The sequence below is a fragment of the Scatophagus argus genome, chromosome 9 (assembly GCF_020382885.2).
Source record: "Scatophagus argus isolate fScaArg1 chromosome 9, fScaArg1.pri, whole genome shotgun sequence".
NCBI lineage: Eukaryota > Metazoa > Chordata > Actinopteri > Scatophagidae > Scatophagus > Scatophagus argus.
In genome coordinates this window covers 15,057,764-15,076,983 of record NC_058501.1, presented here as the reverse complement: position 1 = coordinate 15,076,983, position 19,220 = coordinate 15,057,764, and the positions used below count along the sequence as shown (strand labels likewise).

Genomic DNA, 19,220 nt, shown 5'->3' with positions numbered 1-19,220 from the left:
CTGTTCGACTAATCGTTAATGCATGCAAGTCAAGAAAAGTAAAAAAATAAAGGATAGTCTTTTGAACTTTAAACAAATCACTGAGGATATAGAATATAGTCATTGACATCAGCGGTGAACTACGATCCAGTCCGAGTAAATATTTGTGTTATCACATCATAGGCTCTAGAGACAAACCACAGCCAATTAAGAAAAGTGAGCACTCCATTAAAACAAAACTTTCAGCACTCCAGTGTTTCTTATCTTTGATGTAGTCCTGGTGGAATTAGCATCCATTAACAGCCACCAGCCTAAACTGCAGCAATCATAATTGGAGCCAACTCTTTCTTTGATGTGACACTTTCATGACGACTGAGAGTTTAGTGGCAGATGATTAGTAAGGTCATAATTAGAAGAAGTGCATTACATAGCTGCTTTCTGTATTGTGTGTAGCACATACACACAGAGTGAGCTTAACTGCAGTAATAAAGCATTTCCTTGACCAGCGTCTTCTTTGTTGTTCCAGATCATCGCTCCCAGCCAATCATCCTACAGCATACAGATTCAGCAGGGAGTGTGTAGAGACGGAGATTTAGGGTCTTAACACAGATGGCTTTCATATGTTGTGCTACAAAGAGACAGGGGCGGAGCCTGGGTTGCCACGGGAGATAGTGCCTCAGACAGACTGTTGGCTCATGAATATAAAGAAGGGAGGGGTAACACGCTTTTGATTCTCTCGCTCTTTCTCCGCATGTGTAAATGAACTGGTCCAGGTTTAGTAACATGAAGTTGGCCCGAGGCCACAGGGAGACCCCCTTATTTTTAATCCCATCAGCTTCCAAGTCTCACTGAGCTGCAGACCCAGCTTGTGCTGTTTTTTTTCATTCTCTTGGCATCTAATGCAAACACCCCCACTCAACAACCTGCCACCACTCCCCATTAACACACCCCTTCCTTCATCCTTCAACTGCCCACTGGGTCTTCCTCAGTTACCCTCCAGACCTCCTCTCCTCATCTTGTAAATGCAGGTCAGATCATCACACAGCCGCAGTGGTAAGAACACTAACCAGTTAGATGGGAGGTTCTGGAATGTTTCTTAGAGAGGCTAACTCTTTAAAACCACAAGATATTCCATTTAAAATTGAATGAATGAAATAAATGAACATAGAAAAGCTGCATATCTGAGAACTGCAAACAGAGGATGTCATTTTTAGGCACGTGAAGGGAAAAGACTGTCTCTCCACTGCATTGGTCCAGACTGAGATATCTCGCCAACTATTTAAAGGATTAAAATGAAAATGAGTACAGACATTCATGAAGATGAATCAGAAGATGAATCTCTCCGACTTCGGCAATCCATTATAATTTAATGTAGCACAATTAATCAGGTCAAAATTTCGCTTTGTCCAAATATTTGGACCATTTAGCGTTGTCATTATGAGCACGTTAACAGCAGCATTTAGTACCACCACATTTAAGCACCACTGTGCCAAAAATACAACTTCACAGAGCTGCTAGCATGGACATGGACAAAGTCTCTAACTCTGTGTCCCAAATACATACTACCAATGAAGTTACTACTTGTTTACTACTTATACAGCATCGCAATGCAAAAAGCAGTAGTAATACTGCTTTGTCTTTGTTTTCTGTCATTCACAGTTAAAATGTGAAGCAGCATTAAACTCACTACGTTATCAACAAAACACAGCAGTTTGTCTCAGCCCTCAGTGAAAGCAAATAGAAAGAGCTGCTGGGATGTAGCCGCAGGGGCCCCGAGGTGCAGGTGGGTTTGGAAAGGTGTTAAAAAGGACTAAACATATGGTGTTTTCTGCATACACAAGCCAGAATCGCACATCATCACTCCAAGCCGCTTATGCAGTCAGTAAGTGAAAGATTTATCAGCCATGTTGCGCCTGGGTACATCACGTTCGGAGCTGGTGAACTTTAGTTTTTTGCACTCTGTGCTACTCACAAATGTAGTTGAATTGCTCACAAGCCTCTTTACATAACAAAATGAGACACTCTGAGACCAGTTCAGCTGCAGAAGGTGACAGGATCAGCTTGTTCGGGACACACTTAGCTAATGTCCTGCATAACTTTTTCTGCCTCAGCGCAAGAAGTGCAGATGGATTTACCATATGGCCAAGAGGAGTCCTGCTGACTCCCTCTTTCAACACATACCCCCCAACCCGCCATGTTTCTTTTCCATCACTTTCAAATAGATCATAACAGCCACAATTAGAGATGCAACACAGGGCTCAAAGCCTCTGCATTTAATACCATTTCTAATGGACTAATGTGTGGCTGTTTGAGGCTATGACAAGAACATGACTGAGCATACAATCTCTAAAGATAACTCTTTAACTGTGCGTGTGTGTGATTTGATGCACAGGATGCATGCAAAGTTTGGGTTTTGCAGACCAAGCAGACTGTGAAAGAGACAAAGATACGTAGGCTGAGAGTATAATAAAGATAGAGATACAACGAGACGACCCCAGAGACACAGAGGTGGTGAGACAGTCAGTGTGGACCGTCGTCCAATGGGAGCAGACATCCAGAGCTCAGTGCTGACACACTGACAACCACTGCTGGGCTCAAGGGCAGCGCTGTCCCTGACATTGTTATGCAGACAGGATACCCCCACCTGACAAGCCAAAACCAACGCTGCCGATGGAGGTACCTGCCAAATATTTTCCAAAAAAATACCTGTATTTCAGTACAGACAATTCTGTTTTATGAAGTCCAGCTGAGTTTTGGTACTGTACAACTAACGGGTGAAAATGTCACACTGGAAGAGGAGGAGCAAATGTGTCCCACAACACAACAAGTGTTTAGATCTTTCACTTGAGCAGAAGTTAAGTTTAGTTAAATTAAAGTCCTGCAATCAAAATGTTGCTACAGCATACAGTAGTATAGAGTGTTATCAGCAAAATGTACAAGTGTGTATCAAAAGTAAAAGTACTCAGTAGGCAGAAAAATGGCCCATGTGAGTCGTGTACAAGTGAGTCCTCTTTTACCGGACTACTACTAATGATGTTGCAGCTTGAGGCAGCGCTAAGTTTAAGTAAGTCTGTAAGACAGCTTTATGTTCAATTAGAAAATTGTATATTTTGTAAGTAAAATCTACAGTTGCAAAGTACATTTTTCAGATGCATGTTTTTGGATATGAAGAATAAAGCAGTATAAAATGGAAACACAATACAGTTACTTTCCATCTCTGCCAGTGTGCAATCTCAGTGATAAGAAGACAGATTTCTTTTAAACATGGACACGGCTAAAGGACTGAGTAAGATATTCACACATGACATTTAAGTTAGCCAGTAACTTGAAAATGAGGAATCTACAAGGTCGGTCAATACCATTAAAACGTATTCTTTTACTTCTCTATTTCTTTTTGAAATGTTGTATACACACGTTTCACCTTAAACGACGTGGCTCTGTTTATAAAGCTATGATTTATATCATTCTTTTGGTTTTGTACTTGTGCTGTCAGATGTTTTACTATATTGTTAACACTGTTTTGTTTTGTCCATGCAGTGTGTGTGGCATGACATGCAAATAGAAGCTAAACTACTAAAAAATCTCATCAAATTTTTACGTGCATTTTACGCCCCTGTGTCTGTTTGAATGACCAAAAAAGGCTAGCGAAATACAGTATCTCCAAAGACGAGTGCCACAGCCATATTCTCAGTTAAGACCTCTCTCTCTCTCTCTCTCTCTCTCTCTCTCTCTCACTCATCGTTTGAATAATTCAGTCTCTCCAGAAAAGGTTGGAGAGGAATGATGAAGGCAGAAGGGAGACAAAGAAGAGGCCAGGAAAGGAAGGAGTGAGGATGAATAGTTGGGATGGAGGGGAGAGAGCCCAGAGAAAAGTAAAATAAACCTAGTGGGTTTGAGGCATAGTTGTTTCTTATTCTTTCTCTGTTCTCCATCTTATTTTATGAGTCTTTTACTGTCAGATTAGTCTAATGCTTTCACTAGCTCCCTCTATCATTGTAAAACTGTGATATAACAACTGTTATTAACCAATTAGTCTTTCTTTCCTTGTTGTATACTTTCCCATGCAGAAGATACAATGACAAGCAATCTAATTCCAATCTAGTCCATTAATCCAATTACCAACAATTTTGTGGTTTTTGCTCTTTTGCTGAGCCCACCTCTCTCTGTGTACCTGCCTCTTTCTCATCCCTTTATTCTCAGTGAACACTCCTCTTTTAAAATCACTGCCCTGATGTCCATCACGTCCTAAACCCTCTTTTTAACACACTTGGCACTAAAGCTGTCATATGGGGATGAATCTTAAGCAGCTCTGTGTGCCAGGCAGCCACTACCAATAACCACGAGGGCTCACACTCATATCTACACAACACATAAACACACATCTACACAAACACACACAAATTCCTGACCTGTCTTATCTTGTCTCCTGTCGTGCCCTTCCTGATTAACACCAGACACACACCTCTGCTGGACGTTTTAATTAGAGCAGAAAGAATATGCGTGTACACACACACACACTGTATCAGCACTTGTTCTTTCACTCTGATGCTCAAGGCGTCTTCAGACAATCTCAGATCTGTCCTTTCGTTCCCACCGTAATGTCTGTAATTGTTATTATCTAATTGGCTGAAGGCTCTTCTACTGTCTGCAGGATTTGTAATCCAAATCTCTCTGTCCTGAGACCTGTGCACCGCATTCAGGGCTCATCCCAAAGAGCAGAAATGACCGGTGTGTGATCTGTAATTGATTCTAGTTTCGTCTCAACCTCCTCTCAGGATAATAACTGACCTGTATGACCTGACCCCTGTATGAATCCTGTGATACCAGAAATATTTTTTTCACTTATTGTCTTTTTCATACATAATATATGGTGATGTGAGCAGTGTGAGGGTACATCAGATGAGAAAGGTTGTTGTAACCGATTATCTGACCACAGAACATTGATAAAAGCCTCTGAGGGAAGCCATCACCAACACCTACAACGTATATACATCTTCATGTAGATTTGCAGAGTACTTACATCGCTGCTGTGCTGTCCTCCAGGTTCAATCATGTAGGTGTGATTGCCATCGAAAAACATCCCACTGAGAAAGAGAAGGGGAGAGGGAGGGAGAGAGAGAGACAGAGAGAGAGAGACAGAAAGAGAGAGAGAGAGGAGCATGTATCAACACCAGCTTCTGTTATTCTATTCATCACTAAATGAAATAATGCATCTGAACTCACCTCCTCTTCAGCTATTGATGTGATAGATTAGCCATTTCAGTCCTTTCACAAAGGGGGGCGGGGTTATTACATTATTTGAGCATTTGTCAGAATAATAACTGTAATGCACTCCTACAAGGTGCAGATCTGGACAAAATCCTCTGCTGTCCTGACTGCTGTGTGTTTGGCATACGTGTGGCTCAGGAAATTTCCTTACTTAAAGGTCACCGACTTGCACAGGCTGACCACAGTCTGCAATGTCTAAAACATCTTTGAAATACAATTTGGCAGAAAATCAGTACAAATCCTGCCGATCTTCCGAAGATTTATTAAAAGACGCAGTGACTCCACCTGTACTTTCACTCATGATGCACTTAAAACCTCACTCATCCTTATCATACATTCCTCACATAAAGGTATGAGAGGAAGAGGCCAACACACACACACACACACACTCTGTTTTGACCATGCAAACAGTTCTAAAAGTCAGAGATCAATTTCTTGTTCAGCAGCTGAGTGAAGGTCTCCCTGTATCTGCCCGTCCGTGTGTGCAGACATGCACAAAAGACGGACATCATCCATTAATTAACTTTATCTGAAGCTTTTAGGAGATTGGCTGGGTCAAACTGTGAAGTCAGGAGGGGAAACACTGCAGACAACCTGTCTTTCACACAGAATTCACCTTCAACACGCTCGTCATCCTGATCCAACATTGTGTATTGCTTTTTGTCCTGTTTGTGTTCCACTTACTTTCCTTGCAATACATGTTTTATGTGGAACAGAAAATTGCATTGAAAGTTATTTTATTATTAGATCAGTATGGAACAGAATGGATCCTTATTGCAGATCACAAAATAAACATGTGAAGCTGATTTGAGCTGTGTTTTTATTCAAACACTGGCCATTCTGACATCAAGACACAATTCATCCACTGTTTCCTACCCTCTAAAAGTCCTGAAAACCCAATTTTCTCATCAGCTTCTCACACAGAACAACGGGATCGTACATGAACACACAATTTTATGGAAAAGGTAGAACAATTTTGGTTATTGGACCTGAAAAATGTGTTCAAATCTGCACCCTTCATAATGGTTTGAATTAGGGTCAGATGGAATAATAGGGATACCACATATTTCTGAGCACCAGTCCAGGTTTAGCATCATGGTTTGAATCCAAAGCTGATGACTGTTATTGGCAGGCTATTGCCAGTCAAATCTGATCAAACCGCACCCTTTATGTCCTTTGAGTCACAAAATCTCCATAAATAATACAAAACACAATTCCTTCCCCTAACTTTACCTATAATAAGCGTATTGACAATGTGCAAACAATGTGAGAATGTGAACGACCCTTCAGAAAATCATCTTCTGAATCTGCAGCTCCCCCTGACCTGCACTGCTTTCAAAGTGTCGTTTTCAGTGAAAATCTCTGAAAACCAACAGTTAGAGTTCATTTTCCAGTGTTAAAATATAGGGTTGAAATGACACTGTTGAAAGTTAATTTAATTCAACTGTGTGAGAGAGCTGGTGTCATAGGGCAGTGTTTGGGACTCAACTCCCACCGAGATATGAAATCACGTTTCTCTCAGAGTGACCAGATTCTAACAAGCACGCATTTGTAACCATTTTGCTGGCCAACTTAAAAGGTGATGACATGTCAATGCTGTACTCACAACTTGTTTCCATTGCCGCCATGTGGCCAAGAAAACCTGTTATTGCAGGTTTAAGAATTTAAACCAAAGTTTTGAGGGTCCACATGAAGCTGGCTGTCACTGATTTAAACGCTTAGCATTTGAACTCATGTGCTTCAGGGAAATCAAGAGGCAAAGATCTTTAGGTTGAAAATTTCTTGCTCAGTATGATGATGGGCTAAAAGAGGAACCTGGGTCAATGTTTAAAGGTCTACATCTGACGTGACTGTAAATGGCAGAACATATAAAGAGAAAGAAAGAAAAGAGAGAGAGAGAGAAAGAAGAGAGTGGTGGTAAACACCTGACTCAACATCGGGGAAATACGCTCCCTTTAATGTGTAAGCCCCTGACACCACTAAGCCCTCCCTTCTCTCTCTAACACACACACACACACACACACACACACACAGTGCATTACATACTATGGGTGTGTCTCTGCTTCCTTTAAAATGTCAACATGTATTTCTTTCAGCATCAAGAAAATCAGGAGTCAACTTCTAATATTACTGCACCAAATACTACAAATAAACATGCCAGCAGTATCATAACATGCAACAATAACATTTGGACTCATTAGCAGTCACATATCAAGCTTCAGCCATATTAATAATAACAGAAGCCTGCGGGAAACAATTTTAATCTGTCAGGTTATATCATGTTCTGTCCTACTTGTGAGACAGCACGGCATGTGGAACACTTCACTTTGTTTTGGATTTGAATAAACCATCCTCTTCTTTTCACCATCTTGTGAGCGCATATTCATAATTTGCTGTGCTGACAAACATGCTGCCACAATCGCATGAAATATGTGAAATATGTGAACGTTATTAAAAGTCGGAGCTCAGTTTGATTTATTCAGCAAGTATCAATCTGATTTAATCAACTGAATCGACTGATTTCTTGGTTTATTTAGCTTGCCATTATGATGATAGACGATATATCAGACTGAATTAAGCTTTGATAAGCTTTGAGAGTGAATAATAATACTTTCTGACAGAAATGACAGGGATGAATACTGTTTGTGAATGGTATATTCACATAAGGTCACACCTCAGATGTGGCTTTGGCAAAGACACGTCTCTCTGTATTCTTTGAGAAATCACTGCATATAAAAATGTCCAGTCATCACAACGAAACATTAAACAGAGGCACAATGAATCACACCGTGAACATAAGGATTACTGTTACTGAATGAGCAGAGGCTCAGGCTGCCAAGGAGCTTCTTCAAGCACGGTTTTCCTCGGTTGTTTACACATTATGGGGTGCTGTAAATTCTACCTTCTTACCATCTTTTTTTTATTTTTACTTTTAAAGACACCTAAATAATTAATGTAAAAAACCCAAATGCAATACACCCAATCATTAACAAGTGCCTTTTTATGCAAGTACCACACAACACAGTTTTGCCCTGTGGGATGGCCTCTTCGCCTCACTTAATGTATAATATAAATTACACACACACAAACACAATATTACACATACAGCACTAACACACATCCAGAGTATACATGCTTTCCTCCCAGCAGGTGTTGTTTCTGAACAAGTCTCTTCCCACAGAGTGTTTCTGCTTTAGAGCACGAACTCTAACAATGCAACTCTAGAAGCAGCACCTGCCGGAGTTAATGACAACCCGAGTGATGATAAATGCAGAGAGACAGAGAAAGGGTGGCTAAATCTAATTAGGTTAACCTAATGGATAAATGGGAGCAAGGCCCAGGACCTGGACGCACAGAGTTAGTGATGCTGGATGAGAAACATGCACATAATATTTGTACTTACTGCAATCCATGGCAGGTTGAAAGAGCTACAAAGCTGTGAGGAATGTCTCTGACCTTCCCCTGATAGTAGCAGTGCTCTCCTCCCTGTGAGCAAAACACAAACACTCAGAGGTTAAGATCACACACATGGTTTCATCCTAAAATGTCTCGTACACTCAAGCAAAAAAATTTCCACTCGCTGCTCGTTTATCCCATCAGGAAATGAGTTCAGAGCGATCAATCATACAGAATTCATTTGCTAAAACACGCAAGTGCAAGCGTGATCTTGTGTAGATACGTGCATGTACGTGCACTGTCCTGCGTGTTTATGTGGTGCTTTCCTCTCTGAGCTTAACCCATTCACAGCCTGCCATCTGTGTGTTAACTGCTTCGTAACTTCTCTCTTCCACCCACAACTGGAAGCCACAGCAACAGTCACTCATAAAAAAAAAACCCATTTCTATCTCTGTCACCAGTCGCCAATCACCAAACACACTCTGCCTTCACCCTCTGTCTCCATCTGTCTATATGTGTGTGTGTGTGTGTGTGTGTGTGCTTCTTCCCCTCTCTGCGGGCATATACACGCATTTATTTTCTATAGATGTGTATGATGTCTAAGTATCTAAGTGCTCTGCAGGCCATCTCTTCCTGGTCCATTTCTAGTTGCCTAACAGCCATTAGGCAGGAAGCTGGTCTCCCTGAGGAAACGCAGCTTTTATCAGAGGATCAATTTCTGCTCCACAGTCTGACGCTGCGTCCAGCATCGTGCTGCTTCATCCACTCCTACTTTCAGCTCTCTCTGTGGACTGAGGATGAATGCAGGTATTTATTGTTGTCAAACTACACAGCCAAAAGTATGTGAAAAGTTGAACTATAGGCATTATGATAAAGGCTTTCCACAAGCTTTGCTGCAGGAATTTGCTGCAAGCAAACTCTCTGTATTTATCAGGGACAAATATGTACCAGACATTCACCGGGCAAATGGTTTTGCGACAATGAGAAGCCATCTTAAATGATGACTGGCTGAAAGTTTACGCCCTTTCTACAAAATTGTCCTCATAGTACATTTCACCTAGATGGCTGAAAAAGCCTCTTAGAGTAATGCACTAAACCCAACAGGAAGTTGGCCATTTTGAATTAGTATTAATTTTTTTGGCTTTTATAAGTGTTGGATATTAACGAACTGCTACAAAGAATAGATCAACTTTTTTTAGTGCAATCTAAAAACTTTTATGATTAACAGTTATTAAACAATTAGTTTTTTTTCCACACAGTCCCACGGTGGCACAGTGAATTTTGATGTTCGCTATGAAACAGGAAATTACTGTAACTCAAACATACTCGGTCCATTGTTCCTCAAACTTCACAAATTTGATAAGACTCCCAGTCTGGCGACATCTACATGCTAATGTTTAGTTACAGTCACAGCACCACCTACCGGCCACAGGAAATGACACTTTCTATACTTTGATGTGCTTATTCACCTAGCAGGTTGGACAAATCCACCTCAGATTTGGTATGAAAAGGCTTTCATGCTGCTGCAAGTGTGTGAGCTTTTAATTGAATGCTGGGGTTATAGTCACTGCGCCAACTACTGGTAAAAGGAGGTAAGCCTTGTGTGACAATCATCCTTTGAGTTGGCCACATAGTGGACAGGATAACACTGTAGTCCTTTGTGCAGTGTGCGAAATACAGGACAATTCAGGGGGAAGAGGTGTGAGGGTCTGTTCAATGCTGCTTACAGCTTTAATTTATGAACCTGATTGTCACAGGACAAAGAAAACAAACTGTGAACTCAATGGATCATACTAACCCTGACTCTCTCTAACTCTCCATGTCCACAATATCACATCCAAGATGGCCAAAACTGAGAAATAACACGTAATTACAGCTACTGGGTAAAGAGAGGAAAAACGATGTGAACAAATTGACAGAGAGTTGATAAAACACGTGAATGGAACTTAAGAAGTTGTACAGGTTAGGTAGATGAACCTAAATGGGGCTACAGATGAAGACAGACGTTGGGTAAGGGGAAGTAGAGTGAGCGTGAAATAAAGGGACAGAGAGGGCTATTTATAAGTGGTGCTGTGCTCTACTATCCCAGCATCTCTCCTCCCCCTGTCGCCCTGAACCTTCTGCTCTACTTCTCATCAAAGCAAGAAACACCCAAAAACCAGGCGCTGTGGGTACATCCTGTGTGTTTGTTGCTATAATTGTCTGATCTGTGATCTCCTTAGACCCATATAAAAGTAATTAATCATCTAATGTGGACATCACAATGAAACAATGAAAAGGTGGGGGTCAGACAGTGAACAAGTAGGACACTCTGCCCTCCGAGTGTCAGCGAAAGTTTGCGCAATTAGATAATGAAGAGGAATTAGGAAATAAATATATAACATAGTCTAAGGTTCACAAGACAGAAAAGGTGTACAGTAATAACTCTTGATGTATCACTTTAAGAATGACTTCAGTCATTCAGTCTCCATTACAGACAGCTGTAGCATCGTGTTAGCTTTAGCTAAATAGTGGAATGTGGTTTGTGCTAAGAGAGGATTCTGGATTTGTCCTGCACTGACTGTAATAAGCTCTAAGTGTGGGCCGAAAGTCAAAACAACTGCCACAATGTTTAGCAGTATGTGCCACCTCTATTACATATGTACTACATGAACAGAGGGGAGTCTGAGATGCAGCAGCAGCTGTGTTATGGCTGACATTTTGACCTCCATGAGCAGAGTAACAAACAGGAGCTTGTCTCATATTAACCTTCCACAACAGCACCCATTAATAAAGAGGCAAAGTGCAAGTTATTCTTTCTACTATTAAAAAAAGGAAAGCATGGCAACAAAATGTGCAGAGAGAATACATCCTGGATATCTATCCACAACGTGAATTAATTTACAGAGATCCCTTTCTAATAAGTTCCATAATTACAAGTGATCACATAACAGAATATGTGGTGTAATAATTTGGATCATCCTCTGTAAAGTATCTAATATCTCTTTAATCTGCTGCTTAGCTGAGTAAATCCTGACCATTATAACCCTCCTCAGTTATATGATGTAATACTGTGCCTCAGTGGGTGTCCTGTAACTGAAGTCCACATTTCAGAGGATTATCACAGCAATCTTAATTTCGTGTTAGCTGAAGGTTTATTCCACAGCTACCGTTCCACTTTGCTCTTCTAACATCTTGGCTGGAAAAGGACCGGATGGGCTGAGAATTCTGCGTGTGTGCAAAGTAACACATTGATTAACCAATAAAAGGGTCATGGAGGGAGAAGAACCTGCAGCATCCACAGGAAATTGCAGCTGTACAACACACAGCTGAGAACAATCCAGTTCAGTAAACATACAATCCAATCCAGTAAACATACACCATCATATCATTGACATTTGATGTCTCTTGTCTCCATCCTTGATAAACTGAACCCTGCTATGTTATGCACCTGGAGGGAACATGTGGTCTGTATCTGCATATGTTATCTTGATAAAAACATCTGGTATACACTTACATTTACATCTGGCATTAATAAGGTTTCTTCTTTTTTTCAGTTCACTTTGTAATTGAATGTCAAAATGTAAATTAGCCACATGGAGCAGGTGGAGGCATCCAAGGTCAACAGAAGTGATGCTGCTGCATGGGATCTACTTCACTCAGCCTGCATTCACTGACATACTATCTCCTTATGAAGTTTTTGTGTCAAATGTGTTAGCAAACAGTCACCTATTTATGAACCCAACAGATTACTTTGTCTTTCTACTGTTTGGAGCTCAATGCAGTCTGTTATTCTAGAATTACAATGTCGTAAACACTGAGGATTTATATATTATCACCTTATCACTGAGCTGATGTGGGGAACTTGTTAGCAAACAGCTGCTTATGTACATGTTCACTTTAAGCAACGTTACTCTTGATTTGTAATCATGTTTAAATCTATGTCTTCTTTACTCTTTTTATTTTGCTCTCTTTTGGTCTCTACCGACCCGTAAAAAAAAAAATTTGTTTCTGCTAAATGCTCGCCTGTGCTCACCAGCTAGTTGCTAATTTCATCTATATGTGTTTTAGTACTGCAGGAGGCACACTGTGGGATTTTCTGCTCTTTTTCCTACTGTAAAAGCTGCATGCTCCAGCTGGAAACAACGCTAATAAGAGCACAGAGAGTTAATCAAAACAGTAAAGTCACTGGCCAAAACAGTGAGTTAAAACATGAGGCGAACAGCAGAGCACAGTGATAATTCTCTGTGGGTCTGTCACTGTGAATGACGCCTTCCTCTTTACATGGAGTCATTTGATCCACTGTTGATATCAAAATAATGATTACAGCAGCTTTGAGAATGTGCTCAAACTGTGCAGATTTTATTTGAACCTGATTACAGTTCAAACCAGACCAGATGTGTTTTGGCTGACCCATGTGTTAACATGCTTTCATCCCCATTCATGTAACCATGGTAATACCTGGGGTTAATGGGGTCATAATTTCAAGACCAGGGCACCATAAAAAACACTGTAGCCTCCACTCTAACTGCTAATAGTCCAATAGTCAAAGTGTGAGTGAGCCTGAGCAGAGATGATGTGCAGATTCTTACATTAGTGACGACAGTCTTCCCTTTGTCTGACAAATGCCTCTCCACGTACCTCGAAGACAACAGATCACTGGGAACAGAGAGGAAAGAAGAAGAGCGAATTAAAGTTAGAAAATTTGTGATTTTTATTCAAGTGTCACTCAGCTGTACAAGCGTGCTTGTGTTTTATAGGAAGACTGTATTCAGCACAGTGCTTAAGAGCATCAGCCCGGCTAATTATGACCAGCATACAGGGACAGGCTATTTCCAGCACACAAACACAATTATACAAATCCAACCTTCTAGCAAATGTCTGGTGCGTATGTTGTCTATTGGAGGGATGAAGGACAAATGAAGGTCAGTAAGGCCTAAAAGAGGTGACACAGGCAGAAAAGGAAGGAGGTAGGAAATAAACCGAGAGAACAAGGAAGGGAGAGACTGGCATAAATAAGAGGAAATCAGTCTGTGTGTGCTTTCTCAGCAGAGCTGCACCCAAGAATCCCAATGGAGATACACACTGCAGGCCCAATCTGAGACAGAGATGTATGAGCTATAGTGCACACAAAGCCACACACATACATACACACAAACAAACAAATACACACACACACACACACACACACACACACACACACACACACACACACACAGGAATGCGGCATATGAATAAGAATTTGTCCCATCGCTATTTTAAAATATAATACAGTTCAAAGTTTTAGCCTGTTATCTCTCACAAAGGTGACTTGAAGGTAGGCGCAAACACACACACACACATAAACACATGGCAGTGAAGGAGTGGGCTTTTATGTCTTATATATACACTGTACAGAAAGCAGTGCCAGAGCCAAGTGTAATCTGAGGCTTGTATACACACACACACACACACACACACACACACACAAGCCAACCTTGCACAAGGAGAGCAGTATTAAAAGGAAACAATAAAATCAGCATAGTAAACTAATTTTTTATCATATTAAAGTGTGTGTATATTTACTGAATCAGGAACAAATGACAAAATTACTGAACGACAGCCGTATTCGTCAGTCAGAGTACACGAAGTGACACAAAAATGTGCAATGGAAACAGTAACATAACGTTTTCTGAGCAGGCCACTTGCCACACTGAACCAGAGAGCCATCAATCATCTCCAACTTCCTGTCAACATCCAGACTTCAACAAGAGACAAGTAGGCGGGATGAGTTTTCATGTCGTTCGCTCACCGAACAAACCGGCCTCTCTTTCAGTAGTCACCCAAACAGTTTCAGAGTACGGTGACGAATTGAAAAATATTATAAAACTATTATACAGATAAAAAGGTACATTCAAAAGAAAACATGCTTAAAGCTAATGACAAATAATCAAAAGGGTAGAAAATGGCCGTGTTTAGTGTTTTTTATCATTCTTTCTAATTATTTCCAATAACCCTCCTACCCTTTGCAATAAAAACATTTCAATACGACACCTAAAGTTGTGTTTGTGTTCACAGAGCAGAAGCTGATTAGTTACAGCCAACTTACAGAACAGTTCATAAACTTAATTAATCAATTAATTATTTCATCACCTGAAAAATAATTAGCAAATATTTTTCATTTAAATAATTCTGAGGCAATTACCGAAAAGGTAAGGAGAATGTACTGCTTACACTGCTGTAAATTGAATATTTTGGGGTTCTGGACTGTTTGTCAGACAAAATGGTACGTTTGATGTAGTCTCTGAAGGAAATGTGCATTTTTCAGAGTTGGATGAGATGATCGATTCCACTCGCATGTCTTCTTTATAGTAAATAAGAAGCTGCACCACCACCAGCCAGTTAGCTTAGCATATCGTAAAGACTGGAAGCAGGGGAAAACAGTTTGGTTCTGTCTAGAGTCAAAGGAAGGAATTGCCCAAAATGTTAACACACTGATTTTTGTTACACTCTGAAAATGTTCCTATGAAGGATTTATGTCCAATTTCTAATTCTCATGGACTAGTTCTAGGTAATAACATTTTTTTTAAATTCTCCAACTTCAAAAAGTGTGATATCTTTGATCAAAGATGGACAGCTGAAAGCAAAGAAAAATCAGTTTCCGTAATGAGTCATCATAAGGCAGGTGGTAGGAAACTGTTATACTTTTAAGGCAATGTCTCATGTCTTTCAGAATATTTGCAGAGCTTTCTCTCAGGAAGTAAGCTTTCCAAAATGATACACAGTGTGTCATCTGAATGAAACCCCTGACATGAGCACACACACATGCAGCGAGGAAGAGGAAGCTGCTTTCCCAGATGACTAATGGGCATTTTGCTACAGTAATAAAATGCAGGGAAGGAGGAGAGAGACGGTGAGGTAAAATGGAAAGAGGGTGTGAAAGGCCGTCAAGGAGGGAGTAATGAGACAGAAGACAGGAACGAGGCAGTGAAATTTAAAGAGAGGGCGACACAAGGTGTGAATACAGAGCTCAGGGCCCTTGGATTTATCCCATCACGCACAGCCATGAAGCTCTGCTCTGAAAAAAACATCTTCAGTATTTGTAAAACAGGCAACCTCCACTGTACACATTTCACACCCTCCAACCTCAGGTCACACACACACATACATCACACACAACACCTCAGACTTACTCCGTGCAAATTAAACACTCCATGACTCTTAACACTAGTGACACTTTGTCAACATCTTGCATCAAAATGCCATCAAAATATTCATAAAGGTCCACGATGAAGTCGTTACGTGTGTGTATGAGTCCCTGGGTCACGGGCGCGTGCTGTTAGCCTTTGTTCTGCTGGGATGTGTGCTTAAGATTCAGAGCTTGTGATCTTTATCCGGTCCCACGCTGAGCGCAGACGGGGGGATCAAGCAAGGAGCATACTGAGACAGCAAGGCAGTCACACGGGCCTCTAATGGAAGACGCTGATAACAGATTTCAGCTTTAATTGTTGGGGGATTTAAATAATTTATTTGACAGACAAAGACGCAAACTCAGCCTCGACCCCACCCCCCATCCCCCTACACACACTCGCAGTTAGACACCCCCACCCCCTCTGCAACACGCAGTCTTCCCGCTTCCTGTTAACATGTGTACACACTTATGTATAAATGTACAACGAGGCAACATCTGTTTGAGAGCTGACGTCCGGCTGTCAATCAGGTCTGGAGGAGATTTCGGAGGTGGATCCTCAGACCCTCCACTTTCAGCTTACCACATTTCATGCAGACATTTCCATATAATCACATCCCTCCGCTCGCTTTCTCTACACTTTAATGTCAGCCAGCCCACACGCAAACCTAAGAGCGCCGACGCTGCCTGAGCTGGGAAAATGTTGCTCTGAAAAGACTTATTCAATTTTATTAAGTGGGTCTTGAGGAGGTACAAACTGAATCAGTGAGGAGTGGGCAAGTGCACAGAGTCCATGTGGCTGTCAGTCACATCAAACTCCATCCTTCCTTTAAAGCATTTTGTTGTGAGTCGCTCTGGGTGAAGGCATCTGCTATGGCAACCCAGTTTGATCTCCCGAGGTGAATCATGCATACACAAACCAAGTTTCCATGCTGTATAAAATTCCTCTCACGGTTTGTGTCGCCTGGCACCACCGTGGCACTGTGATGAAAAACAGCACAAAAAGGGCAGATTGGCAGGACTAATGTTTATGTGTGTGTGTGTGAGCAGATTGGCACAAGAGCTGGGGGAAGAGGCTTTTCATTGCTTTCATGCGGGCCAATCTAGCTGCTTTCAAACACTCTCCTTAATACACCCAACATCCCAAAACACACAAAAATAAGCACATGAAAAAACAAACAAATTAATAAAGCAAATTTAATCAGATGCATCCATACACATCTGCACACATGCACTGCAGTCATCAAATGGACTTCTGCTCCATATATGGATTTTTGTTATTTAACCCTGTAGTAAAAAGGCCACCGCTACACAAAGGACTGAACATGTGCTGTGTCAGGCGTCCATAATGAGGATGGGGGGAGTGCTGAGGAAAGAGAGAGGAGAAAGGAAAGAAAACATGATGGGGGAAGGGGGTGTAGGGAGTTTGGGGGGGGGGGTTGGAAAGATAGAAAGGTGGATAAGGGAAATAAAGATGTGAAAAGGAGTGAAGGAGAGATGGGGGGGGGTAGAGGATTCTCTTCAGTAAAAGCTGCAGCTGCTTTCACCTGCACCACCACCCCCTTCTCTTGCCTCACCCACCCTCCCACTGAGGCCTCATTAAAGGTCTCCAGGCTATAATTCATTCACTCTCCAATCACTTATCAGACATGCAATTGCACCAGCATGCTCACTGGGATCTCTTCTCTTATTGCACAGGGAATACTAGCAAAGAAACAAAACAAAAAAGACTGACACTAACAGAACAACAAAAGGGGAAGAACCAAACATACAGCTTATATTCCTGTATTCTACAGTCTTGGATCCATTATGCAGTTGGGTCTATAGCACACAACATACAGGCCAAAAAGAGATGACTCCTGGATTATGCAGTGGCTTAGGATGTTGTGGGCACGAAGGAGAACCTGCAGATGTGTATCTGTGACAACATGTGGATTGTTAGCGAGCTCCACGCTACTTAAACAGGGTCAATGGAGACACAGAGACAGACATTTGGAGCTTTGTACACTTGGGAGCGAGTAATCATGACTTATGTACTTTTTATGTTCAACTGATGAGATTATTCTGTGTCATGCACTTACATGCATCAACGCGAGTGTGTTTGTGGGTAAATTTGCTCTCCATCTATGCACCGACTGCATCAGATTATGCGCAGTGGTAAATTTTGTTAAATAGTTAATAGTCTCCTGACAGTAAAGCATACTTTTTCGATTGATTTTTATCCAGCATGAAAGAGGAAAAGGAGTAATCTACGAGATACAATAGCCTTTAGAGAGGCATTAGTATCTTTTCCTGCTGAGAGAACAACAGTCTTTCCTTCTGTCTCTGTCTTCGGCAAGAGTCAGTTCCTGGATCTCTTTGTCTCCACTAATCCTGTACACTGAATCGAGACAGCTCGAGAGAAGACAGGGGGAATGGAGGGACGGCACGATCGAGCATAAAAGGGAAGGCCAGTAATTCAAAGCTCAACATCTTGCAAAGTCCACAGGACGGCTTCACATTTTTAGCCCCACAAGCAGCATGGCTTCTTAGAACAACAATCACTTTGAGTCAGACTGAAATATCAAAACATCTATTGGGTGGACAGGCATTAAATTTTGTACACTCTATCATGTTTACCACATGGTGATTTGTAATAACCTTTGAGATACTTAAATATCTCACAATTTGGTTTATGGCCAAAAACCTGCAAATCCGGCTTCCTCCCACAATACCAAAACATGCACATTAGGTTAATTGGCTACTCTAAATTGCCCCTAGGTGTGAGTGTGAGAGTGTGTGGTTGTCTGTCTTTGTGTGTTGGCCCTGCGATTGACTGGCGACCAGTCCAGGGTGAACCCCGTCTCTTGCTCGTAGTCAGCTGGGATAGGCTCCAGCCCCCCCCTGTGACCCCGACGGATAAGCAGTATAGAAAGTGGATAGATGGATGGATGCATACATTTGAATAGAGTGGGTGAATTATGGAGCAACCAAAAACTGCTTCAATATGCATGTGCAGGTCAATGGTTCAAGACATGAAGAACGTGTGAACCGACCTGTCTTCTTCTTTATTTGTTCTTCTAAAACAACTCTGCTCACCTCCATATTATTAATCCACACCACAAAGATAAAAACACACAAACTCGCTCCCTTATATACCAGAACATACTGTGCATACACAGTCCTGCATGTGGCGTGGAACCACTTAGCAAACACAGTCTGTAATATAACGTTTGTGTACTGCATTTGCACACAGACACTCAAACACACACAAACATAACCCCAAATGTGATAGCTAAAGTGTGTGTGTGTGTGTGTGTGTCTGTGAGTGAGAGAGATCAAATGACACACAAATTAAAGAAAGAAGCTCTGCTGGAAACAAGTAAAGAAAAAGAAAGTACTGTAGGAGTAGGAGAGAGGAGAAGTGGGGACTATTTTCTTTTTGGGGAAC

At 41.4% G+C, this 19,220-nt stretch overlaps 1 protein-coding gene across 3 annotated transcripts in view; it reads right to left on the bottom strand.

Annotated features, from left to right (window-relative positions):
* adam22 (ADAM metallopeptidase domain 22) overlaps positions 1 to 19,220 on the bottom strand; it is a 58,071-nt gene that overhangs the window by 26,455 nt on the left and 12,396 nt on the right. For all 3 annotated transcript variants that reach the window (XM_046398453.1, XM_046398451.1, XM_046398452.1), the window contains exons 4-6: positions 13,215 to 13,281; positions 8,651 to 8,733; positions 5,000 to 5,063 (exon numbers count right to left, since the gene is read on the bottom strand). In XM_046398453.1, coding sequence (XP_046254409.1) covers positions 5,000 to 5,063; positions 8,651 to 8,733; positions 13,215 to 13,281 — 214 coding nt within the window. The remainder of the gene's footprint in view (positions 1 to 4,999; positions 5,064 to 8,650; positions 8,734 to 13,214; positions 13,282 to 19,220) is intronic.